The 27,655-nt window shown below is 54.0% G+C and overlaps 12 protein-coding genes across 12 annotated transcripts; 8 read left to right on the top strand and 4 right to left on the bottom strand.

Moving 5' to 3' along the window:
- Positions 1 to 199: 199 nt before the first annotated feature.
- PG998_007779 (uncharacterized protein) lies at positions 200 to 1,805 on the bottom strand (the record flags this gene model as incomplete). Its single annotated transcript, XM_066874595.1, has 2 exons — positions 200 to 1,153; positions 1,206 to 1,805. 2 exons carry the CDS (start codon positions 1,803 to 1,805, stop codon positions 200 to 202), a joined length of 1,554 nt encoding a protein of 517 aa, XP_066730540.1.
- A 510-nt stretch (positions 1,806 to 2,315) lies between these two features.
- On the top strand, positions 2,316 to 3,206 carry PG998_007778 (short chain dehydrogenase; the record flags this gene model as incomplete). The annotated part of the gene is made up of 1 exon (XM_066874594.1): positions 2,316 to 3,206. One exon carries the CDS (start codon positions 2,316 to 2,318, stop codon positions 3,204 to 3,206), a length of 891 nt encoding a protein of 296 aa, XP_066730539.1.
- Positions 3,207 to 3,361: 155 nt separating this feature from the next.
- Positions 3,362 to 4,371, bottom strand: PG998_007777 (aquaporin; the record flags this gene model as incomplete). The annotated part of the gene is made up of 3 exons (XM_066874593.1): positions 3,362 to 3,564; positions 3,652 to 3,955; positions 4,036 to 4,371. 3 exons carry the CDS (start codon positions 4,369 to 4,371, stop codon positions 3,362 to 3,364), a joined length of 843 nt encoding a protein of 280 aa, XP_066730538.1.
- Positions 4,372 to 5,285: 914 nt separating this feature from the next.
- Positions 5,286 to 6,275, top strand: PG998_007776 (uncharacterized protein; the record flags this gene model as incomplete). Its single annotated transcript, XM_066874592.1, has 4 exons — positions 5,286 to 5,533; positions 5,584 to 5,612; positions 5,669 to 6,181; positions 6,238 to 6,275. The coding sequence occupies 4 exons, from the start codon at positions 5,286 to 5,288 to the stop codon at positions 6,273 to 6,275; spliced, it is 828 nt and encodes a 275-aa protein (XP_066730537.1).
- A 2,019-nt stretch (positions 6,276 to 8,294) lies between these two features.
- Positions 8,295 to 10,840, top strand: PG998_007775 (uncharacterized protein; the record flags this gene model as incomplete). The annotated part of the gene is made up of 9 exons (XM_066874591.1): positions 8,295 to 8,604; positions 8,665 to 8,711; positions 8,777 to 8,806; positions 8,883 to 9,173; positions 9,254 to 9,644; positions 9,709 to 10,149; positions 10,211 to 10,268; positions 10,449 to 10,591; positions 10,695 to 10,840. 9 exons carry the CDS (start codon positions 8,295 to 8,297, stop codon positions 10,838 to 10,840), a joined length of 1,857 nt encoding a protein of 618 aa, XP_066730536.1.
- A 1,032-nt stretch (positions 10,841 to 11,872) lies between these two features.
- PG998_007774 (uncharacterized protein) lies at positions 11,873 to 12,400 on the top strand (the record flags this gene model as incomplete). The annotated part of the gene is made up of 1 exon (XM_066874590.1): positions 11,873 to 12,400. The coding sequence occupies one exon, from the start codon at positions 11,873 to 11,875 to the stop codon at positions 12,398 to 12,400; it is 528 nt and encodes a 175-aa protein (XP_066730535.1).
- A 377-nt stretch (positions 12,401 to 12,777) lies between these two features.
- On the top strand, positions 12,778 to 13,958 carry PG998_007773 (uncharacterized protein; the record flags this gene model as incomplete). Its single annotated transcript, XM_066874589.1, has 3 exons — positions 12,778 to 13,464; positions 13,527 to 13,783; positions 13,883 to 13,958. 3 exons carry the CDS (start codon positions 12,778 to 12,780, stop codon positions 13,956 to 13,958), a joined length of 1,020 nt encoding a protein of 339 aa, XP_066730534.1.
- Positions 13,959 to 14,598: 640 nt separating this feature from the next.
- Positions 14,599 to 16,572, bottom strand: PG998_007772 (uncharacterized protein; the record flags this gene model as incomplete). The annotated part of the gene is made up of 2 exons (XM_066874588.1): positions 14,599 to 14,854; positions 14,924 to 16,572. The coding sequence occupies 2 exons, from the start codon at positions 16,570 to 16,572 to the stop codon at positions 14,599 to 14,601; spliced, it is 1,905 nt and encodes a 634-aa protein (XP_066730533.1).
- A 3,410-nt stretch (positions 16,573 to 19,982) lies between these two features.
- Positions 19,983 to 21,343, top strand: PG998_007771 (RNA polymerase II-associated protein RBA50; the record flags this gene model as incomplete). The annotated part of the gene is made up of 2 exons (XM_066874587.1): positions 19,983 to 20,573; positions 20,699 to 21,343. 2 exons carry the CDS (start codon positions 19,983 to 19,985, stop codon positions 21,341 to 21,343), a joined length of 1,236 nt encoding a protein of 411 aa, XP_066730532.1.
- Positions 21,344 to 22,014: 671 nt separating this feature from the next.
- On the bottom strand, positions 22,015 to 23,312 carry PG998_007770 (uncharacterized protein; the record flags this gene model as incomplete). Its single annotated transcript, XM_066874586.1, has 4 exons — positions 22,015 to 22,104; positions 22,167 to 22,618; positions 22,729 to 22,975; positions 23,052 to 23,312. 4 exons carry the CDS (start codon positions 23,310 to 23,312, stop codon positions 22,015 to 22,017), a joined length of 1,050 nt encoding a protein of 349 aa, XP_066730531.1.
- A 1,469-nt stretch (positions 23,313 to 24,781) lies between these two features.
- PG998_007769 (uncharacterized protein) lies at positions 24,782 to 25,747 on the top strand (the record flags this gene model as incomplete). Its single annotated transcript, XM_066874585.1, has 1 exon — positions 24,782 to 25,747. The coding sequence occupies one exon, from the start codon at positions 24,782 to 24,784 to the stop codon at positions 25,745 to 25,747; it is 966 nt and encodes a 321-aa protein (XP_066730530.1).
- A 1,062-nt stretch (positions 25,748 to 26,809) lies between these two features.
- On the top strand, positions 26,810 to 27,402 carry PG998_007768 (uncharacterized protein; the record flags this gene model as incomplete). The annotated part of the gene is made up of 2 exons (XM_066874584.1): positions 26,810 to 26,980; positions 27,109 to 27,402. 2 exons carry the CDS (start codon positions 26,810 to 26,812, stop codon positions 27,400 to 27,402), a joined length of 465 nt encoding a protein of 154 aa, XP_066730529.1.
- Positions 27,403 to 27,655: the final 253 nt, after the last annotated feature.

Below are 27,655 nucleotides of genomic sequence, written 5' to 3'. Positions count from 1 at the left end.
CTGCACATGTTGTAGGTTGTAGGCCGCATGTTATGTTGTGAAAGTTTGAAGCTATGTTTGATTGGTTCGACGCTTGTCTGTCTAGTTTGTCTGTCTCCGGTTGACCAGCTTGGACTCCAACCCAGACCAAACCAAACCAGACCATGTTCTCCGAGCATAGACTATGGTGTTGCAATAATTTGTCTTCGCTTTACCGAGTTCACCAGAATCCTATCTTCGGCTTTCCACCAATAATAAAGTATGATATAATCGCTGTGAACCCAGCCGCGCCCGCAAGGACCGCTGTCATATTGCCATAGCCAATGATGTCGCGCAAGGAACCGCTGATGATCGGCCCCAATGTAAGGCCTGCACAAAAGAAGAGAGAATTGAATCCATACAGTTGTGCATAGGGGCCGTTGTCTCCGAAGAAGCCAGGGTTAGCTTTGTCGTATTGCTGAACAACATCGCTTGCCTCGACGAAGCTCGGCGAATCGATGATCGCTAAACCGACGCCGTTGAGGGCGAGCAGAGCGCAGTATAATATGACGTTGCCTGATCCTCCGACATGCTGCTCTGACGGGAGGCGAAGTAACAGTAGGACTGGCACGAGATAGCTAAACCCAATGACGGTAACAGGCTTGGTGCCGAACCGGTCCACAGCCCACCCGGCGAGTGGGCCAAAAATCAGAACAGGCACGTTGAGGGCGATGAATAGAAGACCGGCCTTCATGGACGAGAACCCAAACAGGTCCCGGGCTTCGGTCGGAATAGTTGCGTCAAATGCTGCCAGTAACGCAGCCTGCATGAACGCCATTATGAAAGCGATAAGAAGCCGGGGGTCGCGGAAGCAGTACAATATAGGCACTGCGCGGACAAAGCTGTTCGGCTCCCCACGGATCTCGTAGCGTTCGATCTGCTTTCGCTGTAAAAGAGCATCTTCCTCGGTTGGTTCGTCGTTTGTTCCGTCTGTCTCAGGGCTACTACCGTTGCCGTCAAGTGCGCTACCATACTTGGCCGCGATCTTCTTCTCTATGACCAACAGTCGCATGATGAAATCAACAACCAAAAGCGCGGCGCCGGCTCCAAATACACCAGCATAGCCTGTCTTATCGTAAAGTATTCCACCCACTACCGGAGCCAAGAGTGGCCCCACCGAGATAAATGAGAAGATCTGACGGCGTAAGTACATTGACTGACTTTTTGAGAAACATTGGTCAACTCACCGTCCCTATGGCCTTGCCGAGATTATGAGGCCCAACGGTGTCCCTTATCATCGCTAGGCCTATGGTCCAAACGACAGAAGCACTCATACCCTGAAGCCCTCTAGCAAGCACGAGAACGCCGATGCTTTGGCCTACTGCCAGTAGGATAGTCGCAGCAAGCAAGGCAGCGAGGCCAGTCAGGAAAGGAGCCTGGCGCGAGGTGGTTCTGTCGGCAATCCAGCCAGCGGGGACTGAACATAACAACTGGACTCCGGCGTAAGCTGCCAGCAGACCTGAACTGTATGATTGAATTGCATTGTCTGGTATGGAAAGCCGGTCGTGGAGCAAGAACGGCAGAACTGGCACCACTAGGCCATACAGGAACAGGTCCGTGAAGAGACCAGTTGCAACAGTGATGAGGACGAACGATGTACTAGAACGCCAACGCAGGCCCCAGGGAGGGTGAGCCCCGGTCATATTCTTAACTGAGGGTGGTGGTGGCAGAAATTGGACAACTAGAATTGGCGAGTTGCCATTGGCGGCTTGGGTTGAAGGGACGAAGACAAAGCTGAGAGGTCGCGTAAGGCGGAGCGTAAAGTCTGTTCGGGTCGATGATATCATTATAAGGGGTCCACTGGTGAATTAGCGATTCTGGCTGGTGGGGCAGGCAGCCCGCCCAGAACCCGCCAGAGGTGCAGAGGTGGTGGGTGGTGGGTGGTGCTGCACTAACCCATGAAACCGCGGGGTGATACGGAGTACATACGGGGGAGGCAAGAAGCACGCTCGCACCGTCTCGAGTCTCGGTCAGGCTGGCTGTGGTGATGAAGACCACAACAATGTGCCACCACTGTCGTTGAACCAACTACGTAGTAATGCGAACCCGACACCCCGACTCTCCCTTGCTGTAGCAGTTGCTCCGGAAGCGGGGTTTGGGGGTTGGTGGGCAGGGCAATAGGTCAATAGAGCCTGCCGAAGCGAGCATTACGAATCAGCACCCTCCAGCCAGTGGTTGGAACCTCTCGGTTTTCGAAGCAAACAAAAAAACCCATTGCTCGGATCACTGCTACTCAAACTGGGGTTGATTATCTCTCATCACAGTTCACGGTTCAATCGACCGACTTTGCGGACAGAATGGGTATCTTTTCCTCGACGCCATCGAATATCCTGGTACATCCACGGAACGCCAAGAGCGCCTCGGACACAGCATGGGCACTTGTCACTGGTGCCACGACGGGAATCGGTCGTGACATCGCCCAAGAGATGTGTAGCCGCGGGTTCAATGTTGTCGTACATGGGCGCAGCGAGACTCGCCTTGAAGGTCTCGCTAAGGCCCTGCAGGCGGAATACGGCGTTGCGGTCAAAACATTGAACCTAGATGCCAGCTCGGCATTCAGTCCAGAATCCTACGCCCAGACGCGCGCGACCATCGCCGATCTCGAGTTGCTCGACCTGCGGGTCCTGGTGAACAACGTGGGCACCGGCCACCTCCCCGAGGGTTTCAAGCCCTTCGAGCAGCAAGCTGCGCAGGATGTCAGCAACGTCCTGGACGTGAATGTGACCTTCATGACACACCTCACCCACGCCCTCCTTCCCGCCCTCAAGAAAGGGGCCAGCGGGCCCCGTGACCCCAGCTTCGTCATCAACGCGGGCTCGCTCGCTGACATGGGCCTGCCCTACGCCGCCGTCTACGCGGGCACCAAGGCCTACGTCCGCGCTTTCAGCCTGGCTTTGGACACCGAGTTGCATGCCGAAGGCGCACATGTGCATGTCATCGCGAGCATTATCGGCGACACCGACAGCGACGGCCACCGCGTCGGCGTCAACCTCTTCACGCCCTCCAGCCGCGACATGGCCCGCATGGTGGTGCAGAGCGCGGCGATGAGCAGTGGCGGGCCCGTGCTGCCCTACAAGCTTCATGCTCTGCAGGAATGGCTGTGCGCTTTGCAACCTTACTGGATGCTACGCGCGGGTATGGGAATACACATGAAGGCTTTGGTGGAACCGCACACGAAAGCGAAATAAATTTGCGATTGTGCAAGGTATCACATAAGCAGTCAACATTCGGATATGACAAAATCATTTAATAACCACCCAGTCTTATATAACATTGTCGTACTGACTTATGTAAATTCGGCCCCCATCTCGCACAGCGCCCATATGTTCCTCTGAGGATCAAATCAAACCTCAGAATCTGCATCCTGCCCTGGATTGGCCTCTTCGTAATGCCATGCTTTAACGAACCGGAAGTACGCAGCGGCGACCATTGCTCCCAGGCAAGGGCCAACCCAGTATATCCAGTGATAACCTGGAAAACTTGCTGCTGCCACGGCACAACCGAAACTTCGTGCAGGGTTCAGTGAGCCGCCAGTATAATAGACACCTGCGATGAATAGTCAGATTAGCTGATACCAGCCTGGATCCAGCAGTGTCCAAGAGTCAAAGTAGGTGACAGCCCACGTGAACCTACCAGGAATCTCGGCTACCAACAAAGCCAATCCAATACCCACAGGAGCCAAGAAGGTATCGCGAGACTTCTCCGCCGCCAACATGAGTACGACAAAGACTAGGTAGGCCGTGAAAAACATCTCCGCAAAGAGGCCCTGGGCCAAATTGACCCCCGGCGCTAGGACCGTGTTCACCGCCGCGAGATCGCCAGGGAACATGGCGCGGACGACACCGCCAGCACACATGCACGCAATGAGTTGAGTGGGCATCAGAAAAGCGGCCCGGACCCAGGGCAGTTGGTTGGCAAGGCAGAGGCCAAGCGTCACCTGTGTCGTTTGTTGGACGTTCAGCCTTTGTTTGACGAAGAGGGTGTGACGAAGTGGTAGAAAGAAAGGGGGAGACGTACAGCAGGGTTGAAGAGCCCTCCACTTATCCGATAGAACGCCCATACCGATACCAGCAATGAGAACCCGTAAGTGAAGGCCACAACCATGGTCTGCAGAAACCCAAGGGATGTATTCGCCACACTGTCCTTGTCTGTCGCTGCTTGATCCAGGACCATGAGATGGCCAGCGTAGCCCATAAACAGAAACATGAAGGTGCCCACGAACTCACCCGTTGCGGCGACGATATGTTGCTGGAACGTGGTAGTGTAACTGTGATGATTTTGATGGTGATGGTTTTGTTGCGGGCGGTCCCGATGGTCGCCACTCCGTTCGTCAAGAGATGGTTGGCTGCCCATAATCACTATTATTGCCCCCCTTTCTCGTTTGAGTATACTGTTTGAAGATGGCCCGGGACCCGCAGACTGCTATTGTCCTGACCAGGATCGGCGATAGGATTTCCTTGTAGGATTCGGTGCTTTTTATTCTGTTCATATATACGACTATATCACAAAGTGGACAAGTAGCATGCTAAACTCAAGTTCTTGCCGCTGTCGAGGAGAATCACCGCCTTATATGCGAGCAGGACCAAAAGGCCACACCGATCTCGACCAGAGGTAAGCATCTTGTGAACTGCGCTGTCTGCTATCAACTCCCGGGACGATGACGCTGGTACTAGTCTTAGAGCAGCGGAGTGATGTAGTGGTGGCGCGGTCCTGCGCGCCAGGAGCGGCGCTAAGAATCTGGGCCCCTATTAGTGTATAGGAGGCAGGAGGAGCCCCCGCAAACACACCATCGGGCTAATGCAGTCGAGAACAGCCTGGGCCGGTGGCTGGGGACTGAGACATGTGAAACAGCTAGGTTCATATCCCTTTTCCCATCGGATCTCCGTGCCCAGCCATAGGTATGTAAATCGCATTGAGAGGAGTGCCAATTACAGCTATATCATTATGTGCCCAGCCACAACTCTTGGACTCAACTCCGACACGCTCCTCTCCTCTCCTTCCCTTCCTTTGTTATCTGATTATAACCTTGTCTAGCAGAAATGCGTTTCCTTTTCGGAAGCCCGGCCATATATCACGACCCAGTTGTGATTCGAGTCTGTAGGGCTGGCAGGCGTTGGCAGGAAGGCGTAGTCAATAGTCTTGGCGCCTTTATTGCGTTTAAAGGATTATGTTATTATCTGGGTTCTACAAACAGGGGTAGTTGGAATACGAATGCATTAGTCCATGCAGCATGACATGCTGGTGCCAGTGTTGTGAGATGAAACGACATGACATCACACACTGAAGCGGGGCAGGAAGCGAACATCAACCGCCTCGCTGCTTTGCTTTCACCTCGAGGCACAACTGTACCGCCCAACATCAACCCATTCTTACTGTTGGCAATGTTCTTGTTTCGCCATGCCGCTGTGGCTGTCCTGCCACTCGTTGCCCGAGCACTGGCTCATGGTAATGGTAGTCCCGGGGGACAAGTCGTCCTAACCACCCAGGAGTCCGCTCCATACAAGGTGCAAAAAGAGTAAGTCCATCGTCCCTGGGCTTTGGGTCGTCCTTGCTCAGTGTGTCCAGATTGAAGGATGCCGAGATAATCCCCACCGGTAAGCGGTCCCATCTATAGAGCAACCTGGACATGGTATCTAATTGGCTACCTCAGTGATTGACGACTTCCTCCCCTCGCTTATACTGGATGCTGAGTGGTCATCGGACGAGTATGCGTCCCTTGGAAACACGCTGAAAGTGAAGAAGCTTCAGCATGAACCAAGAATCACCTTGAGCGAGCCGTCCGACTCTTCGGCGTCACTTCGCGGCTCGAACATGACCTACGTCGTCACGCTGACAGACCCCGACGCGCCATCTCGAAGTAACCCCAAATGGTCCGAGATGTGCCACTTCATTGCGGCAGGTATTCATCTCTCCGCATCCACGGGAGATGAGCGGTGCTCCAAGATTCATCTCACGGATCTCCAGGATATCATCCCATACAAGCCCCCAGGGCCGCCACCCAAGACGGGAAAGCACCGCTACGTCTTCTTAGCTTTTGCGCCGGCCAACGGGACAACGGACCCACTGCACATTTCGAAGCCGGAAGACAGGCAACATTGGGGCACCGGAAAGGAGGGCCATGGTGTACGAGACTGGGCTAAAGCAAATGGTCTGAAGCCGGTTGGTAGGTCTAGTTCCATCTGGCTTAGCCTGAGTATGTTGTCACTGACAAGGCATCAGCCGCCAACTTCATATACGCCAAAAATAAGAAGCAGTAGGGCTTAGGGGCCATGGATGATATGAAACCTCAAGGCAAGATTGGGATGTTTTCGACGGTCTCCCTTTACTAACAAATTGCGATGGCACCACTCGATAGCAAATAGCAGAAACCTGTTTTGAGTAAAGAATGGAGTAGTAGTCGTTTTCCAAATCTCTAGTTGCGCGTCTGCGCTGCCTGGTGACTACGCGACTCATCGGCTTTCGCTCTTGGGGGCCGCCCTCAAGCCTGAAATCCACTGCGTCCTTGTCGGGGCTCGATAGCTATGTCGGATCACCGAGGTGGCGCAAGAGCGACATGTGTGTAAGCTCGTTTTGATTCGCCATTGCCATTGCGTGTGACCCTTGGGCTCATGCTGCAAATTCGTGAACGGAAATCTTGATTGGCGATAGCTGCTGTGCCAGGTGACCCCTAGAGTCTTCGACATGTTGCCTATTCTATTCATGGCAGTCGTTGGCAGAACAAACCGGTTCGCAGACGACTAACTACAGGGGCGACACGGGCTGTAGGTAAGGTAAGCTGACCGGAGCAACGTTGCCTAGCTCGGAGCCTCGAGCCGGATTTACGGGCTGTAGGGGCCCGAGTCACATGGACTAGCTCGGAAGATAATCTTGTCTCTTGAGCTAATGCGCTTCCAATGGCGGCGATGCAGGGATAGGGGTTAAGCAAAAAGCTAACCACATATGGCCTCCTATATGGCATTGGGTCATGTGCACTATTGCTGGTCCATAAAACAGTATGTAGGATTTCTGATCTGGAAAGCTATTGCCTGATGCAAATGGAAGCTGGTAAGCCCTTGTGCCCATATTGATATTCCTCAATCTCCTCATGATTCTGCTTTACTATCCACGGCCGTGTTACGTGCTATCAAACAGCCGCTCAGCACTCACAAGTTGTCCCTCGGTAGAAACCTGCTGCTGCAGAACGCAGCCCTATATTTCTTGAAAGACTCATGATTCTAGATTGACCTCGCATTCGCTCCACTCCACATTGCATCTTTCGTATAATACACGTTGTCTCGGTCCAGTTTACCGTCATTTCGTAGCACCGCAAGCCTCGGGCCAACTTCACCACTTTCCCGAGGGGGACAGGGTGGCGTGGCTGATGCATCATCCGAGTCCTACAAAATATACTATCAACACCCAATCGGTGATGGAAGCGAGATGAAGACTCCGTCTCATTGGGTACGCGCCAAAATCACACGTGAGAAAGCAACCCTTACGTGGACGAATCGTGTTGCGGCTGAATGCAGCCCTACAACTGATTTCCAGGTGGTCGGAATTACGATGATTAGTTCTTACTTTGTGTTACCCCGCGAGATAATCATCCCGACTTGCTTACCACGGGTGCTTCACTTCCTCTGCCTGTCACACCGATAGTAGGCCAGCAGCCTTTGCTGTGTCCATCGACACCGCAACATGGTTGGAAGTAAGGCAAACAAGGACGTTGAGATGATTAAACAAGCTTGACCAGACAGTCAGTCGATTGCTAAAACCCTAAGCAATGTATACCTGTCTGGCGGGCTTGGCCGTGAAAACCGTCGCTGCGAGGCTTGCAGGACGGCATGCGGCTGTCCCGCTCTCTCTCAGCCACCTCGGCCAAAAGACTCACCTCGCATCATGGCCAACAACAAGCCAATGGCTTTCAGCTTTCTGACAAGCGAACGTCGAACATGGACTCTTTAACATGACTCGTATAGACTCGTTGGTCAGCCTTCCTGGGGCGCAGCTCTGTGATACCCACCCAGACAGTAGACCTCGCCGCTAATCGCTTCTCATCGCGTATCCCTTGCTGATGTTGGATACGTAAGAAGCTGTATCGTTCCAATCATTGTACGGCACGGCCGAATTTTGCATTTGCTTGTGACCATTGCTTGTATATTAGGACTTGCAACTAGTTGTAAGGGGGTCGGGCCAGATTATTCGAGTATATAAGTTGGCGACTGTCTTCTCTAGCCTATCTCGGGCGAATACGTAGGCAAGGGAAGCAGGTTTCCAGCTAGCTATTCAACCATATCAAGATGGGCTGGTTCAAGATAACCCTAGAGTACGTGCTGCAAATCACGCAGCTCAACCCCTTTTCCCCTATTATTGTTGACCAAGACGTCGCCCAGAAGCCGCTTGGGTTACCGACCCAAGGTTCACATGGCCCTGCTTCCCACTCCATCCCCGGCGTTGATGTTCAACCAAAGGCCACTTTCGAATGCCATTATCCGGAGCTAGAAGCAAGTGGATGGGAGTTTTGTAACACCGAGACATCCAGGGACTGCTGGATCCAGGACCCCAAGGCCAACCAGCCTAATTTCACTCGATATGATGTCCGAACCGACTGTAAGCACCCCCGTATAAATCATTGACGCGTCGATTGCATGCTTACTGTTGATCTTGTAGACGAGAACCCATACAATAGGGGCACGCCAAAGGGTATCACAAGAGAAGTAACAAACACTCTCCTGGAGCAGGCGCAGCTTGACTTGACAGCTAGCTGACAAGAACACCACAGTACTGGCTAGACGTAACCGAGAATCCAGAGGTAAGTTTCTCTATTCCATCTACGGACCAGTATTTGCTTCAACCCACATTGCGCTGTAGCTGACTTGCTTGAAAAGCTGAAACCCGATGGTGTCGCGAAGACTAAGGGCAAGTACTTTAACGGCACCTATCCCGGGCCCGTCATAGAGGCTTGCTGGGGCGACCAGATAGTCGTCCACGTCACCAACAGAATACCTGACAATGGCACGACTGTCCACTGGCATGGAATCCGACAACTCAATTCCAACGAGATGGACGGCGTCAACGGCGTCACCCAATGCCCCATCGCCCCGGGTGACACCTTTACCTACAACTTCACGGCCATGCAGTACGGCCACTCGTGGTACCACAGCCACTATTCGTCTCAGGTTTGTCGAGTTCCATTTCTCGTCTTTGTCTTTGCGCCATGGTACACAGAGGAGATGACGCTGATACCAAGAACTACCAGTACCCTGACGGCGTGGCCGGTCCTCTTGTCATCCACGGGCCTTCCAGTGCGGACTGGGATATCGATCTGGGTCCCGTCATGATCTCGGATTGGGTTCACCAGACGGCATTTGTCGCCTACGCGGCCGAAATGACAAACAGTTCGAGCGACCCACCGCCGGCCAGTGACAGTATACTCGTCAATGGCATAGGTCATTATAACGGCAGCCAGGACCCGCAATACTACTTCAACACAACATTTACTCCGGGGAAGAAACACGTACTGAAACTGATCAACGGCGCTATCGGGGCCAGTTTCACTTTCCGGATCGACGACCACAACTTGACCGTCATTGCCAACGATCTGGTTCCAGTCCACCCATTTACCGTCCAGGAGTTGTTCATTGGTATAGGTACGTCCCATACCAAACCTCGGCGGTGAGCCTCGAGGAAAGCCACTAAAACAACACATCACAGGTCAAAGGTACACGGTGGTCGTAGAAGCCAAGAACGACACTTCGGCCGACTACTGGATGCGCACCATGCCGGCAAACTTTTGCAATTCTTTCGATCCGAGTATCGTCGTGGACGAAAAAACCGCCATTGTCCGATACAATTCCTCGAGGACTGCCTTGCCGCAGAGCAATCTCGCACTCCCGAGCACCGACTGTAATGACGTGGATCCCGTCCTACTCAACCCCATTGTGCCGTGGTGCGTCGATCAGCACCCGCAGAACAACGTCACGGCGGACACGTTCGAGGCAGGAAAGCCCAACACGACCGCTCTCAGCCCTCCCGGGCCGACGCCGTATGTGCACTGGGTTCTGGGCGACCTGCCCATGTGGCTTGATTTCGACAAACCAACTATCCTGAACATTGACGAGTCTATTGCCAACCCATACTATAAGATTGTAGAAGGTATGGTGCACCCTTGACTTCGTGATCTTTGTAATTATAGCCTGACTGACATTGGTGGCAGAGAGGTACGATCGCGGTTTCATATACGTGATTCTCGAATCGGCAGCCCCAACATTTGTGTAAGTACCTGCATCTCTCTCTATTGACGCCTACTCGAGGCTGCTTTCCCCCCTCATCTTCCTATATGGCATCCTACTCACACTCTGCTGTTCGTGCCTATAGGCCCCATCCGATGCACCTGCACGGGAGCGACTTCGTCATCTTGGCGCAGAGTAACACTACGTGGGACGAAAAACCAGCCCGGCTTTGTTCAACTACGACAACCCGCCCCGGCGGGACACGGCCTTGCTTCCAGCTGGCGGTTTCCTCGCCATGGCCTTCAGGCCCGACAATCCCGGCGCTTGGCTCTTGCATTGCCATATCGCGTGGCACGCCAGCTCAGGTAAGTGTGCTCGAGAAGGGTGACGAGGGGAACGGTGGATGGATGTGTGGTGATGAGCACTGGCCTTGAAAGAGACGAGAAGCTGACACTCCTGCCCACTCAGGCCTTGCGCTGCAGCTGTTGGTTCGACCCAAGGGCATACCCAGGTTCGACGACGACACCGAAACCCAGCGTATTTGCAAGAACTGGAGCGAATCGCCTCTGTGGCAGAAGCTCAAGACAGAAAATCAAGACGACTCGGGAATATGAGGTCGTTTATCCTAGGGATTGTGAGGGGATACGGTAAATTGATGTTAATTAGCGGTTGCTTGCTGTTGCTTGTTGCGATAGGGGGCTCTCGCCTCTGGGCTATCGCTGAGAAGGGAAAGGGCACTCGGTTGAAGCGATATACATGCGCGGGGCTACCACATAGTAAAGAAAACCGATCTCAGCATCAAAGATGACGCATATCTCGTCTTGCGGCAATGCGACGATTGAATCGTGAAGGCAGAGAAAAGGTGAGGTAGGGGTCAGGTGTGGTGGTGCGACCGGCCGATAGAAGCGACGCCAATGCCGAGGCGGGAAGCCGTCGCCTGGGAAATCTCACGATGCCTCGAAGCCCACCACGAATGGTTCCCAGGCTTCCATGCAACCACGACCCACTAGAACAGTTGGCGAAATCAGGACAAGCTTCGTGGCGGTCGATCTAGCCAGTATCCACCGATTCGGGCCGACAGCCGTATGGGCCCCAGGGGGTTCTGGCCTCGTACTTCTGCTCGTACTTTTCAGCCCCCAGGCCCCCTGCGGCCATGATGCACGCCTGTTGTAGCGGTCGGAAGCCTCTACCGAGGAGGCGAGGAGGCGAGGAGGCGAGGAGGCGAGGAGGCGAGAAGGCGACCGGTGGTACCAATTGCCCGGTTCTGGCACCACAATAAGAGATGGCTGAAATCAACCCAGCTCGGACGACTGTGGATGCCTTCTACCGAGGTAGAAGAAGCCGGCCGGCTCTTCGATGGCCCCGTTCTTGAACCTGACGCGATGCCTGGCGCCGACAATGCGACTACTCGTGGTAGATTGGATGCATTGACCATGACATCACGAGAGCTCTAGCGATTTGGAAAGACACTTAAGGGCCTCAACTGCCCGGAGACTATGTCATAGATATTCCTAGGCGCACTCAGTCAAGCACATACACACTTCTTCCGCCTGACTGCTGATACCCAAAACCAACGAGACTCACTATCTCTTCCTGCGACTCAATACCACCGACGCCAATCAACACGACGCCCGAAACACATCACAATGCCTCTCGTCGGAAACGTATCAACCGCGTCCTTCGACGCCGACATCCGGGACCGCCACCTGCTCTACTCATACGCGGTGCCGGGCCACCAAACTGAGTCGGGCAAGGACGAGACGTGGCGGTACGAGATGTGGTTCTTCAACGAGGACCGGATCGTGTACGCCATCCACGGCGGTCCCATGGCGGGCCGCCTGAACTACCAGGCCGTGACGTACCAGTGCGTGCGCCCCGGCGAGCTCTGGCAGTGCAGCTGGCTCGAGGAGACGGGCACGCTCGTCAGCATGGTCTACGACATCAAGCAGAAGCGCGTCTCCACCATGATCGGCTTCTCCAAGGGTCACTGGGAGAAGAGCGTCGACGCCCACGGCGACAAGCGCAACCCCGAGGACCTTGCCCGCTGGCGCAAGCTTGCCCAGCTGGGCTGCCAGACGGACCGCACCGTGCTGGTCGAACAAGCCGAGATCGAGGAGGACTTCCGCGGCGCCGGCGACTTGAAGCCGATTGAGATGGACTGGCCGTGCTTGTAGAGAGACAGAATGTTCATGGGATATGGGACACGATAGACGAATAGACGCATTCCTCCAAAGAAGCCTTGTGCCCTTGGAAAGACGAGCTTTCCCCAAAGAAATTGAACGTGTAGGAATCATAGCCTCTATCGCCGACGTGTGAGCGGCAGCTGCCGCCAGTCCGTCAACCAAAAACCAAAACACCACCAACCCCTGTCTAGCCAGGCCATCTGAAACAAGCATCTCATCATGAAACCGGGTGTAAGTGTTCTTAAGCAATCTGCCATACGTGAGTCGAATGATGGATGCCGAAAACATACCACATTGCATATCCCGCCAAGAAAACGACCGAACTGAAAAGACTGGACCCAAAGAAACAAACTGGAGATATAACCAAGATGAACCGAAAGAACCTTGGTCTCGTCTTCCAGACCTGCGCCCAGCCCGGCTGCGGCCGGCAGGGCCCTGATCTCTTCCGATGCGGCGCCTGCCGCCTCGTGCACTACTGCGGCCCGGAGCACCAGCGCGAGCACCGGGCCAGCCACAAGACGTCGTGCAACCTGGTGAAGCAAACCCGAGCCTCGGTCGAGGCGGCCGAGGCGGAGCTGCGGTCCCGTCCAGAAGACGAGCTGGCGCCCGCCAACGTCTTTGCGAACGGCGTGGGCCGGTTCTGGGGGCTCACCCCGACGCGCCCCTACATGCAGTGCCTCCACGACTACATGACGGCTTCTCTTAACCTTCGGACGGGCGAGGCTGTTGAGGGGGCTCTAACCACGTCCCTCGAGATGCTGCGGCTGTGCCGCGGCGACAACCAGGGCGTGCGGAGCCAGGTACCCGTGCTGTACCTACGACTGGGCCGAGACCAGGAGGCCTTCGACTTTCTGAAATGGTACGCCGTCAAGGGCACCGCCGCCGACTACGACTGGTGCGACATGTCGCAGCCGTTCCTGGACCTCGCGGGGGAAGACGCCGTCCTCGAGGACGTGTCGGTACCCTTCAAGCAGGTCATGGACCTCAGCTTCCTTGCGTCTCTGACGCTGCTCAAGACGCGGCTGATGCTGGACCTGGTGGCACTGGCGCAGCACGTTCAAGAGGAGGAAAAGAAGACGGAGGAGGGGGAGAGCCGGGGCGGAAGCTGAGCTACGAGGAGAAGATGGCATGGCTACGCGAAGAAGCCCTGAGCGACATCCTGCCCGCGCGGCGCGACATCGTTGACCGCGACGACTACCGCCCCTTGGTTCGGGACGTGACCGAGCAGGTCGCGCGGGCGCACCAGCTCACGGCGCACCATAACAAGCATTACTGGCCGTCGCTGGAGCGTCCGGAGAAGTACGCCAATGCCATGCCTATGGCTTATTCGTGGGGGTCCCGAGAGGAGACGGTGCTGGCGTTCCGGCAGACCTGGTAAGCGACACTCGTGGTTCATCCCTTCCTTTCTCGGTGTGTCTCGGGAGGGCTGGCTATCTGTCCTAAAAGAGTAATACTGATGTCGAGAATTGATAGGTATGCTTGGGCCGAGTGCGCCCCAGCGCTCGACACCGTCAGACAGTTTGCCGCGTTGGCGAGCAGTTCAAGCTGAAACTCGACCTTTAATGGATGAAGGAGCGCCCAGCCTTTTGGGGCAACACGATGTGTAAATGAGGGCAGCGCATCGCAACATACTCATATACATTTATGCAGGATCCGAAGGTCTAATGGACCCTCTTTGAATAGAGGATTGAGCTTGAGGAGACACTTCTCCGAGCAGCTTACGCGCTGAAAGACGCAACGAGAATGTCACAACGAATAAGTAGAGTAGTGCAGTAAAATTGGGCTACGGAAACCCCGAACAACACGATTATTCCGTCTTTTGCCATCTGCAATACGCGAGAATGACTATCTATCTAGACGCCAGTATGCTAGCCATGATCTCGAAACCGCAGCGAGGATGGTATCGAAAGATATCCGCCATGAATCAACCAAACGCCTGGTAACACCGTGGTGCCCCTTCCTTCCATGCAACAATGTGATTTTAACATGTAAAAAGCCCCCGAAATATCGCGTCTATCACCCATGATGCACAATACCAAGTATCAGCAATCGCTCGAAGCGCAGTGCCTACTTGAGATTGAACCCAAACCCTTAAAGAACTACCATCCGGGCAAATACTGGGTTCGAGCTTGCTACGGAGCAAACAAATGAGATTGACGTTGTTCCGCCGCGTCCCGCCCGCCCAGGTTCTATAAGCCAGCGAACTGCGGGCTGGTCGGGTGAAGGACGTTGTAGTTGGGGTTGCTGGCTGACTTCAGGAAGGCTTGTTCCCGCTCGAGCTTCTCGCGGTCCAGTTGGGCTTTGTCTGCCTTGGTCATGCGAGGCTTACGTACAGCGCCGCCGCGCGAGCCAGGTCCACCACCGCGTCCTCGAGTAGTGCCTGCAGCTCGAGAAGAGCCACGCCCGCCTCGTGACCCACGTCCTCGTTTAGGTGCGCCGTCGCCACTAGAAAGCAGAGTTAGTAAAGACACTTGTGATGAATAATAGCTCAGCAAAGAACAAGAAATCGCATACCGTCCAGGTTCCGGCTTTTCGACCTCAGGCACCAGAGGTCCGGAATATACAAAGAAACCATCCCGACTGGCAGCGGCCTGCTCCTCCCAAAGGAGCTCAGAATCATCGACGAAATCGTCCTCTTTGTCGTACTCGTCCTCCTTAAAATGACGCTTCTTTCGCTTCTTCACCTCGCCAGGCTTGTCGGGTCCGCTTGTGCCGCCCATATCAACATTACTGTCTTCATTTTCCGACTCATCAACACTCATCTCGTCACCTTCTCGGCTGGAGTCGTTTTGGGCCAAGGCAGCAGACGCGGCCGCGATACGCGCTTTTCGGGCGCGTTGCTCGGCTTGCCGCGGGTGTAGAGCATCCCACCCATAACGTTCTTCGGCCAATCTCATGAAGTTAACATACTTGTTCGTTTCACCTGTAACGAGAGGAATGTGAAGAGAAATCGAAGGAGTTGTAAGTTCCTGGCCTGGCTCGGCCTTGCCGAAATCCAATATCGAGCGCTCCACACCTCCACCCATAGAAAAGGCGGATTCTTTCTGGGCGCCCATTTTCGGAGAGGACGAGGCTGCGCTCTGGTTTTTTGGAGGTGTACGCTTCGATCCAGCTCCTATGGTAGTGATGGAGGTTGGGCGAATCTCAATGCCTGCTTTGGATGACAGCACTGAGGCAGGAGTGGACCTCTTTGCTTCAGGAGCCGCCTTCTTGACCTCAGGGTCCGTTTTCTTCACTTCAGGAGCGGCGGGCTTAGGGGCCGGAGGCGCTACGAATTCTTGTCGGAAAGGATTGGGCGAAACCGGCACCGAGCTTGTCTCTGGTTTCGTACGCGAGGGCTGGGCAGAGGAGCTTTGCGAGAAGGTACTTCGCGAGGGAACTGGAGAAACCAAATTCTGAGCAGGAGGAGGGTCGACCAAGCTGGCAATAGAGGGCGACGCGCTGGCGCGGTTAATGGTGTTCGATGCAGGGCCGCGAGGCGACCCCATTGTGCTGGGGAAGCTGTGCGACACCATGGTTTCCCTGACAGGGTCGTAGTTAGATCGGATCGGGTCGTAATTGGTTCCACTAGATCGCGCGGGAGTCGGTCGTGGCGGCGGTTCGGGGTCGTTGAGGAGACTTGACATGCTGGATATACGAGGTTGGGCGCTAGAAACCTCGCGCTTGAAGCTGTTGCTTGGCTGAGCCATGGGCTCCATTCTGTTATGTATATTGGTGATTCCCATGTCCGACAGCTGTGTTTGCCGAGAGGGTATCGGTGTGCTGGACGCGCCAATAGTAGCAGCCCTATGCTCTGGCTGTGCTTCAACGACTTTGGTCTCGGGCTCGGCGGATGCTAGCTTTCGCTTGCGGGCATTCGGCGGTGCAGTGGGATCTTTGGATTTTCGAGGTCTTCGCACCTTGGCGCCGTCGCCTGGAGATCCGTCTGCCGTATTTGAATGGCGCTTTATCTTGGTACCTGGTTTGGGGCCAGGCTTTCTCCGAGGTAGACCATCCTTGGTCAAGACAGGCTGACCTGAACCATCGTAGCGATAGTCTCTTTGGTTGACCACTATTTCGTCTAACTCACCCGGCCGGTTTCTGGAGTTTCCATAGTTGGTAGGAGAGTTATCCGAGAGTACGGAAGGAGGGTCGGATAGCTCTGGCGACGAGCTATCTCGCATCGGGATATCTGTCGCCGATGTCATGTTTCGTGATCAAGGTCCTCAAAAATGAGGCAAGCGCAGATGGTATAGTTGCACTCTCCCCCTAATGCGCGACCGCGATTGGTGGCAGCAGGCGCAACTGCCGCGTACTTGTGGGAGGGAAAAGCTGTGGTTGCACAACCAAAGGTGGACGAAGATATGGAAATTAATAAAGTCCGGTATGCTTGTTCCTGCACTGCATTGGGGGCTCGGTCTGTACAAGCAGGGCGAGTATAGAAAGACAATAGTAGAAGTTGAATGCACAGGCGTGAAGGGTACAACAAGTCAATCCGACGACTATGCGCTTGGTTGGTTGGTTGAATGTCGTCCAATCAATAAGCTTGTTCAAAATTATGACGAACCGGACAGCTCCCGGGATTTGGATTGAGCTGTTTTGGGGGGTGGTCGACTATTCGGCGTTTAGAGGCGACCTCCTAGTTGGGGTAGAGTAACGTGACTTGTGCAAGGTAAGGCGCTCTGTCACTCTCTTTCTTGTGGGGCTCCCGAGGTGAGAATAACCTCAGGTCGCGGAGTTGAGAATCGTCGCCAGAAGACAGCAAAAAAAACGATTCTCGAGTCAAAAATCGATGCAGCTGGTCCAGGAGAGCGCCCGAGACCCGGCCAAATGTATGCAGCAACTTCTTGCAAAGAAAATGCTGTCAAAAAACGAATGGATAGTGCAGGGCGAAAGATGGGTTTTGATGATTGAAGTACTCAACACCACGTATTTGGGAGGTTGTTGGTTGGAAAGAAGTTGAGGAAAGAAATGAGGAGATTTGGGTGCAGATTGGGAGTTGGGGATGGCTACCTTTTTTTTGGGAACGAGTAATTGTCAGGTTAAGGCGGCAGAAAAGAGACAGACAGATAGAAGAGACAGGATTGAATGCAAAAAGGGAAAACCGGGGCCTTGACCACCATCTGACAATTGTCCTGGGGAGCTGCGTGGGAAATTTTATTATTAAAAAACGAATTAAAGATCGGACTAGGCTGGGGGGCAGCAACGTTCAAGGGAAACAGGTTGGCATGGGATGGGATGGGAATGGATGGGATGGGAGAGAGGGACATGCGAATGGGGGACAATGGGAATGGACCAACGATCCGAGCTTTGTGCCAAAACACCAAAAGCAGAAGAGGAGAGAGAGTGGGAAGCAGGCGGACAAGGGGATGCGGATGGGGGCACTAGAGATAGATTGGAAGCGAGAGAAGGGGAGGGGGGTAGGGGTAGGGGTGAGAGGATGCGAACGGGGGACAATCATCGTCAATACAACGACACCTCATCACACATCCATCCGTCGGCAAGACTTGGGTTGGCAGGCAGAGAAAGCAAAACCACCACCAGGGGTAGATGCAACTCTCTTGGGAGTGGGCGAGCGAGTATGAAGACGGACTCACAGGAGCAACACAACGCAACGGCTCTCACTCACTTGGCAAGCCAACCAGATCAGCTGCAGGGGAGCGCGAGCAGCGCGAGATCATCAGACTCCGACTCAACTGGCTTTCTCTGCCCTGGCCTCATTGGGAAAATAGGTCCGGCCGCCGGTAGACAAACGGTACTGGGCAGCATGTACAGTTATGCTTGCTGTCGTTTCTGCTTCGGGCATCTCTTTTGATAGGGTCTTTCCCCCCTAGTGCAGACCGTCCGGACTATGCCTTTCTCAAGGCGATATGCCATCAATACCGCGCATTGCCTTGCAGGGGACATCAAAGAGGTACATGGCACTGGCAGGTACACTCGTACCACGTCCGTTCCGGCTCAGCTCGAGCTAGGATCCAGTTGATTATATAATAATGCCTACCTAGCACGAACGCACGATAGCCGCAGCATGGGATCGGGACAGGGGGTGGGGTCTCGGAAACAGGGGTCCTTTCCCCAGACTTGTCGACGTGGTGTGCAACCACAGCAAGAACACTCGGGACAGCTGTTCAAGAACCTGCTTTGCCAGTTCCGCAGGAACGGCTGCACTTGGGACATTGCGCTGCGATTCCCAGTACTTCAAACCCGCAACACCGTGACTGTTCGTAGGCACCGGCATGGCTCTGGCCATGTGTTCACCGTCGAAGCGCCGATCAGATGATGAGGTAAGCAAGGCGGTCGGCCGCTCGCCCTACATAGTTTCTGTCTGACTTTTTTCGCCCGAACTTTCAGATACGGACTGCTAAGCCGAACCTGGGAACACCAAATCCAGATATAAACACTGGCGCTCAAATTTTCACTCAGTCAACCGAGAGGACAGATTGATACACGCCTTTATGGTGATTTTGACTTGGCGGGCTTCCAAGTCGTAGCGGCGGTCGTGGGGCATACATATCCAAGATAAGCTGCGGACTTACGTAGATGGAGGTTGCCAGTGAAATGTGAAATCTGTTCCGTGCAAATAAAGATTCGAGACGTTCTTGGCACTGGGCGGCAGTAAAGCTGCTGTAGGTCAGGTCCTACGCAACTGTATCTCCCCATCTCGAAAACTGGTGTTTCAAGCCGAAAGTGAAACCCAGCTGGTGTGTATGGTGGCTGATTGGCCGGCTAAGCGTATGTGGGCTGCGCGCTAAAATCGAAACCTGTTCAATGTTTCTTGAACCCGTCGCCGTGCATGGGGCAGTTGTCGTGCCGAGAAGTGGGACTATCCACTGCTGCAGTGTTCTAAATATGGCTTAGTCAATCCTCTCGGCTGCTCAGAATCGGTTCGGGCTGCAAGTCAGCTAGGAAGGATTGGAGGGAATAACGGTCAGGACATCTCATCTAGATGAGATACGGAGTGCATACATGCATGCCTGCAGAAACTCACAGGATTTGCATCATTAATTCCATATGCACTCTGACTTCTGCTTACCTCTTTTCTTTTCTTTTGAGGCTCGAACTCCCGGGCCATCCATCTCCTGCTAACCGCAAGGGGCACTCTTCTAGATTACAACCAGTTTAGGGCTCGTGCACACCCAAACGATTTCTAGCCAGCCAGTGACACCGCGCCATTCATGCAGATAAAGTGCTGTACACTATGTTTGACAGAGGCTCAAACCCCTAAGGCTGGGCTAGTAAGCATGCATGGCCTTCTGAAAGAGATGCGGAAAGTGAGTATTCCTGAATGCACCTATCTGCGTTCCTTTCCAGTCGCAAGCGGGGAGATTACAGACTTCTTGAGTGTATGGCATTGTGTAGAGACTTCGCCCGAAGGGACAATACGCAGAATAAAGCAGCCCCCACCTATTTTTCTTTGCAACCCACCTTCAATTTGCATCATCATCATCATCATCATCACATATATGCATGTGGCCTTAGGCAGACACACCCTTTAACAGCTGTGTCTCGGGATCACATCGAGTCTCTTCTCCTTTCTAGCCGCTCTTGCCAAGCCGGCCTTTAATCTTACTGAATTGTCTCCCACGTTGCCAATATGAATCCTCTCATGATTGGCGACATCAAGGAGAAGGTGACGAGTTCGCCCCAAGCGCCGAGCTTCCCACAACTCAAATCGACCGCTACTGGCTTTCCCGAACATAAGAAGCGTACGCGGATATCAGCCTTCAAGCAGAAACGACAAGGCCAGCCGGCCCAAGGTCTAAAACCCCAGTCACCAAACGCGATCCCCTCGAAACCCAGTCCGACATCCGAGGACCCCAATGCCGCACCGAGACGAAATGGCGGCGTGGGCCCCGTGCAGCAGAAATCGCAAGAGGACGTGAAGAGCAGTATAGACCAAGAGAATACCCAGCGACTTGCCAGCATGTCGCCCGAAGAAATAGAAGCAGCAAGGCAGGAGCTGTTCAACGGCATGGACTCGTCTCTCCTCCAGAGACTGCTCAAGCGGGCAAACCTGGATGAGCAAAACGGCCCTTCACCCTTTATGGACGACAAACCGGCCGAGAAGCCAGCATCACGGGGCGAAGATGTCGATCTCGCGCCGTCGCCCACTACTACAGGAATACAGAATCAAGAAGGGATAGTTCCCAATAAAGAAGAGGGACTCAAAGCACCGAAGAAAAAGGTCACTTTCGAGACGCCTTACGTCGAAGATGAAGAAGACGGCGCGGCGCCACCCCCTCAATCCAACAAGATCAACCAGTCGCTCCCCCAGCTGCCGAAGATGACGACGCACACCAACACGCGAAGACGCACTGGCCCGAACCCCCCCAGGTCCCCGACCTCGACCCGTCCGACCCCAACTTCCTCGAGTCGCTGCACGCCAAGTACTTCCCTAACCTGCCCGCGGACCCGAGCAAGCTGGCCTGGATGGCGCCGATCCCGACGACCAACTCGCCTGCCGACTTCGACAGCCCCTACCACCCGCGCCAGTCCTCGCTGCCCATCTCGCAGCTGCGCTTCGACTTCCGGGGCACCCTGCTTCCCCCACGCATCGCCCGCGCCGTCCCCGTCTCCAAGGGCCTGCACCACCATGGCGAGGCGCCCGAGGCCGCCGGCTACACCGTCAGCGAGCTGGGCCGCCTCACGCGCAGCGCCGTGCCCGGACAGCGCTGCATAGCCTATCAGACCCTCGGCCGCATCCTCTTCCGGCTCGGTCGCGGCGAGTTCGGTAGCGATGATGTCGCCGAAGGTATCTGGGCCACGGTACAAGAAAACCGCGTCATGGAGAGCATCCGTGAGGAGGCCAACGTGGATCCCGCCGACTTCGCAGCAGGGAACATGGTTGGCGACGGAAGAGGGCGTGGCCACCGGAGCGCGTATGCGTTTGCGGTTGAGGCCATGTGGTTGTTTGAGAAAGGGGGCTGGCGGGAGAGGCTGCGGCGAGGCAAATAGAGACTCGAGTAAGGTGGTTATAATTACTAGTGTATATCAATCCTATCTCATCCCCAGTCGCTCAACTCGACGATAATCAACAGTTGCGATCTCGCGTTGCGAGGGCACGGAAACACTATACCACTCCCGGCTTTATGTACACGCCGCCAAAGAATATGAATTCTTCAACAAATTAGAAGTTTAATTATTCGTCTAGCGAAAATATGGTTAGAATAGAAAAATCGAAATGCTTGACTTGAGCTAGTATAACACCACTGAAGAGAATGACATCAACCTTTCACCTTGCACCAAACAGCATCTATCATACTGCGCTTTGCTACCGGAAATTCGCATGCTACTTTTTCGTACGCCCTTTCCACAATAAAGGTGCCGTTGATGTCCTCAATCCCATGGCAATCCAAGACTTGCCTTGTAAGTCGTCTAGCCGCCCCTTGCCGTGTCCTCCAAGTTTTGCATCTAAACCCCTCCTTGTCATGTAGAGCTTAGAGCGGCTTGAGCGCTTATTTTCTTGGTACCCTTGCTCACTAGTGTTTTCCCCCTGAAATCCTCATGAAATCCTGAGTCGACGAAGATGGCATTCATTCATTGTGTTGAGAAACGTTATCAGTAATTGTCGAAGGACTATAGAACCCGAGTGTCTTTATGGGTTCGATCGATGGTTATGAAGGTCATTAGAGAAGCGAATCGAGGCGAGTAAAGACGCTCAGGCAAGCGGCAACAACTTCGAGCTGAAGCTCCTTATCCTTGGACTTGTTGCCCTCCTGTTTCAGCGCATTTGGTCAGCATCATATTCAGCGTGTTTTAACAATAATTTGGGGCCTACCTCGGCGATAACCTGCGCGATGTTGGCTCCAATTCCCTGGCTGCCCGTCTTCTTGCCGAAAGGCCATTGGCTATATTCGGCAAGAATCTCGTCGGTCTGTGTGAAGGCGCGCTCTCTGGCTTCGTGGCCAAGAGTGCTCAGCGCATTCTCCAAAACGTTGGCGGCATATGCAGCGCAGACCATGGCGATCGTTCGTGTGTAGCGAAACTCGAGATTCTCGGGCAGGAACTGGGAGGCGGGCAAGACAACGGTACGCTGGGTCAGCACGTTTCTAACGCGCCGGCGAATTTCCTCCTTGGCGCCTCCATCGGCCACTGGGTGTGTGGCCATATCGAAAAGCAGGAAGTTGCGCTTCTCGGTTCGCAGAATGCCTTTGTCGACAAGACCTTTGCACAGCCGCTCTCGGACTTGCTTCAATTGATATCCAATCTTCATGAGGTTCCATGTCTCGCCTATGGGCTGTTAGCCGCTTCTTCAACACCGACGTCTATGTGGTGCCTTGCGCATTTCGTATTTTTGGTGCGCGGATTGGGGCCTCTTGGGTACTAGAATTCAAACGTACCACTCATCAGGTCGATCCAGGAGCTGACGCTCATCTTCTCGCTGGCCTTCATCATCTTCAGTGCCTCGTCAAGCAGCACTTCGCCGGTAAGGGTGTCGTCGACGACTTCGATCACTCGGTCTGCAAGGGGAAACCGCCGCCTCGAGGGGTCTTTCTGCATGCTGACACGGCCACGGAAGGCGAGCTCAAGGACGATGCAACCACGAAGCGCATAGCTGATATTGTCATTCCAAAACGAGAGGTAGCCCTACGAGTGGCGATGGTTAGCGTCTGGTCGGGGAGAGTTGGTACAAGGCCGGGGCGGATCGGAGGGCATCGGTTACCTGCTTGTCTTTTAGGCCTAGCAATATCACCTCTTCCATCAGGGTGAGCTTGGGCTGCTTGCTTCTTTCGGCGCTCTCGCTGATATCACGCGGGTCGAAGGCAATCTTGTGGCCGTTCTCGCCCGACTCGTAGCTGGTCTCGGGGGCGGCGTCGCGAACATTAGTGGCCGACGCACTGCGACTGGGGCCGTTGCTGCCTTCACCGTCTCCCACAGCCGGGCCGCCTCCGGCGCCGCGGCGTCTGGTCAAGCCGGACGACATGATGGGTGTTGTGTTTCAGTGCAGGAGGCACGATTAGATTAGTATATGTGGTCGAGAGGGGATGGGCGAAAGTGCGTTGAAGCGTGACCCAATGCCGGTGCCGGTGAGAGGAGGCGAGCGTCGCAATGGACTCGCGTGAGACGAATGTACTGGGACAGCGATTCTTCCCCCCAATAATGTCGCGCCTATGGCTTCTTTGTGTGGATCGGAAAGCGCCAGGCCAAAATTCAATTGACACGACGACGAAGGTTTGACAGGGGAAATCCAAACCAGGGATAAGAGACGGTAGGTAGAGCAGTAGATGGCTGGCGTCTATTCGTCCTGCTTGGTCGGGATGGGGATGGGATCGTTCTGTAGATACGGTCTCCTTTCAGGCAGCCCTGGTTTGGTAGGTCGACGTCGAGTTAGAATTGAAGGTGGACCGTGTCATCAATTAATCAACGAAATGAGATGGATGGATTGGTTATCGGCCAGATTAATCAAGTCGTTCCGTCTGTCTGCGAGTGCTGAGGTGCCAGGGCAGTCCAGGGTGCGCACACACGTTGGAGGGAGGTCCCTATTGTGGCCCCGACTACCACCTACAGTAGTGGCCAGGCTGCCTTTTTTCCCCCTCTGGCTCTGGCTGGCAGTGGCTTAGGCTTGCATAGGCTTAGGGGGGTACACGTAAGGTTACGCACTGTAGTAGTTCCAGTTCCAGTCAAATCTCCAGCCTCAAGCCTGTAGGTCCACTATTTATCCCATCCGAGTGCCAAGGGAAAGGGGAGGTACAGGCGGCTCGGTTTCTAGATCATCAATCATTCCAGTTCAATCTCTTCTTCTTCATGTCGCGCGATTGGAAATGCATATTACCGAAATGCTTGCCCATACGTGCAGTACTCATGCCTAGAGGCTTGGAAAAGAAGGCAACGTGTCAGCGAGGAAGCTTGGTGGCACAGCTGGCAGGGCAAGGTCGCGTGCCTCCCCTCTCTTGTCTTGTCTAGCACATGATTTATTTGCATGCTTTTCTAGATACTTCCTTCCTACCGCCCATGTCCTACATACATTGATCTACAAACTTAGTGACCCTCAACAACCACCGCAGAGCAAATATTCTAGGTGTTATGTCATACATATACGGCTCAAATCAGGAAATCGAGGAGTGCCTATCTACATTCTAGGCAGTCCACTGCCTGTAGGATATCCCGGGCTACAAGATGCGGGGTTTCTTTGGTCGTCCTGGCGCAAATTGGCTTTGTGCTACGGCGGAATATTCAAAGATTGTCGGCCATGACAATCCATCGGACAGTCTTTAAACGTCTTTGAACCCATTGGCGTATAGAAAAAGCCTTTGTGCTCGAGTTTTACTTTTAGGCTCTATGGGAACCTATATATGTGATGTCAAGAAGCCTCCCCTGATCTCGAGACGGCATTTCATTGAACACACCCATTATCACTTCGACTACTATATTCTACCGATATCCCTGATTCGAATGGCGCCACCGGATTACTTATTCCTCGACATAGATCAGTTGGAAGATCACCATAAGTATTTGCTCAAGAGTGGACTAGGAAAAGAGGAGTTTCTCGAGAGCGAGTGGAATTGTATGGGTATCAAGCTCAAGAACTTTCTCTCGTTCGATGGTCGTCCGCGGGTCCGTGACCAAGAAACACCAGGCTCAGAGTCTGGGGCTATGAGGCTCTTGCGTGTCCTTTCTTGCAACATCATTTTGCCGAGTATTAGAGGACGGGGGTCTCGCTCGAGTGTTGCTTATTCCACCGAGCCCCAATCGTACACGAAGAGTAAGGAGTTGCCCCCAACTGCAGCGGCCCTCTTGGCTGAGATTCGTGAGAAAAAGAAACAGCAGAAGGCAAAGGAAGCAGATGAGGCCTTCTTCCGTCATCACAAGGTTGAGAGATACGACTGGTCGAAGTACGACCCGGATGCGTCTGACGACGATGTCGATGTTTGGAAACTCAAGCCCGAGTGGGATTCAGATGAGTCCTCGGTGGTCAGCTGTGAACCGTGCTCGCCGTCGGAGTATGAATCGTCGATTCACGAGCCAAGGTTCCCATCAGATTTTGGATCATCCACCCTCAGCCTGGGAGACAGCTTGTTGATGTGTCCAGAGCAACCAGAGCAACCTCGTCTTCCTACCAGAATTGCCAGAACCGTTCCACCTGTTATCCCAAATCGTTCCCTAACTACGCAGTTAGACGAAAGTATTGCCGATGTCGCTCGGCAAATGCGCCGCATCACGGTCAGTGACACACGAAAGGAACCAAGCGGCGCAGGAACCACGATGCCTGGCGAAGAGCGCCACGCCACAGACACTCGATCTACTGATTCACACCGATCGGTTAAGGCTCTCGACAAGCATGCTCCATTGACTGGTTTCTCTTCAAAGTCGAAAAAAAGGCAGTTCCAAACCGGGCCTCTCGCCTTCCGTCACCTCTGATAATTCCCGAACCAGCACTATCAGGCCAGTGTCTTCCCGGAAATCCGAGAGGGCAAACTCCATAGTGACGGTGATTGGTCCTGAGACGCCCAAGGTAGGTTCCCATTCTCGCAACCAATCTAAGCAGAAACCAAAACTTGCGATAGAGCTGCCTGTTATCCAACCTTTGGAAAAGATGCCGCCCAAAGAAGACATGGCGCGGCGCCCTATAACTGAAAGGTCGCGCAACCATTCCCATCGTAAGTCCCTGCAGATACCGTTGGCTTCCCTAGAATTGGTGAAGGGTCTCGGCCCCCATTGTCTGACAGCGCCTATGGAGGATCTCGCAATTACTGCGGATGCGCTGCCGCCGATTGTCGTGAATGCAGAGATACTACCACTCCCCACAAGTATTTCCCCTTTGAACAAGGCGGACTGCCTCCCAAGCGAGAATCCAGGCGCCACAGCCACTATTATACATAATTAATCCGGTTGCTGCTGGCGGCCGATCGATGTACAAGAGTCCCGCGTGAGAGCGCACTCCGATAGCCGCCCCTACAACGCAATATACCAGGTTATCAAGTTTAATAGCATGTAGAGGCATTGCACCTATAACATCCCATACTTGAGATCTTATTATAATATAGCATTTTAACAGCAAGTAACTCGGTACATCTTCTACGGTTCTTTATCTGGTGTATTTACGCAATGGCAGAGCCAGGAAAGCACGTGAAGCCCAAATCCAATAAGCAGTTGCCACGAGCCGGACCTTTTGCTGCGTCGATGCTGCGAACAGATGCAACGACCCGCGGCGACATACGAATTCATAGGATCGTGCGCGGCAGGCTGGAAAGCATCGCATGCACTTGGTCAGCCGTAACGTCACACAAACTCTCCACAAACCCGTCGCTGATACGCTTACCCAGTCTGTTACCGTCATTCATTTCTCGTATGCTAATCAGTTTGAAGACAAATCAACACGCAAATCACGGCGCACGTTCTCTCCCTCCATCCCCATCTTTCTATCTTTCAGTCCCGTCTTCCCCTAGCGGAGGGATTCGAGGCTCTGGCTTCCTGCCAAAGATGAGCTTTTCAACAATATCGTCGACATCAAAGTGCTCCCCTCTGTCTCCCGTAGCCCCTCCGCCATCGCAGAGCAGATTTGAGGCCGAGAAGGCGACCCCGCACCAGAACGCCAGGACAGCGGGCTCGAGTTGTACAAGTGCCATCTCGAGAGCTGAAAGGGTGCCCCGCGTACGTTGCTCTATTACCGCTATCACTGACGTACATACCCTACTTGCTCACCTACTCATTCTTTCTCGTACTCTGGACGAGTCGCGCTAGAAATCCCGAAGTAGCTGACATTTGAGGGCATCACTTAGGGTGACAGCATCGTTTCGTCTCCTCCTAGGCGAATAAGCAGTGGTCTGGAGCCGCAGACTGTGCCGTTACCGCTGCAACCCTCGCTACCCCTGGGCCCCCAGCAACTCCACTACCAGACCTTCCAGGACATCCCGGCTCCGTCCATCGATGGGCCCTCAGACGAGGAGGATGAGCTATCGGAGATCTCGGACTGGTCTAGGGTCGTCAAGGTCTTGTTTGGATTGGCCGCACTCATGATCATCATCTGGATGCTGGCCCAGCTCATCCTCGCCGCAACCCCATGGGCATCCTAGGGGAACGAGGCCCAGTTATTGGCTTGTGGCAGAAAGCGGCGTGGCTTTCTTCGTCATCTAGGGAGAGGAATGAACCATGCGTAATGTAATAGTGAAGGGCTGGACGCAAAGGTCGTAATGATAATAGTGGCTTCAAGCGACGTCTGCTTTTTGATTGCTGCTGTTGATAGAGGGAAGGGAAGGTGAATTCTCGCGCAAGCGTTCTGCATCTCATAGAAGAAGAAAGAACTTACTAAGGAGTCAGTCGTAATTA

This window comes from Apiospora kogelbergensis, assembly GCF_038363985.1.
Source record: "Apiospora kogelbergensis strain CBS 113332 chromosome Unknown utg000005l_segment0_segment0, whole genome shotgun sequence".
NCBI classification, from domain to species: Eukaryota; Fungi; Ascomycota; class Sordariomycetes; order Amphisphaeriales; family Apiosporaceae; genus Apiospora; species Apiospora kogelbergensis.
The sequence above is the reverse complement of the archived record's forward strand: the minus strand, read 5'-3'. Positions and strand labels throughout refer to the sequence as shown.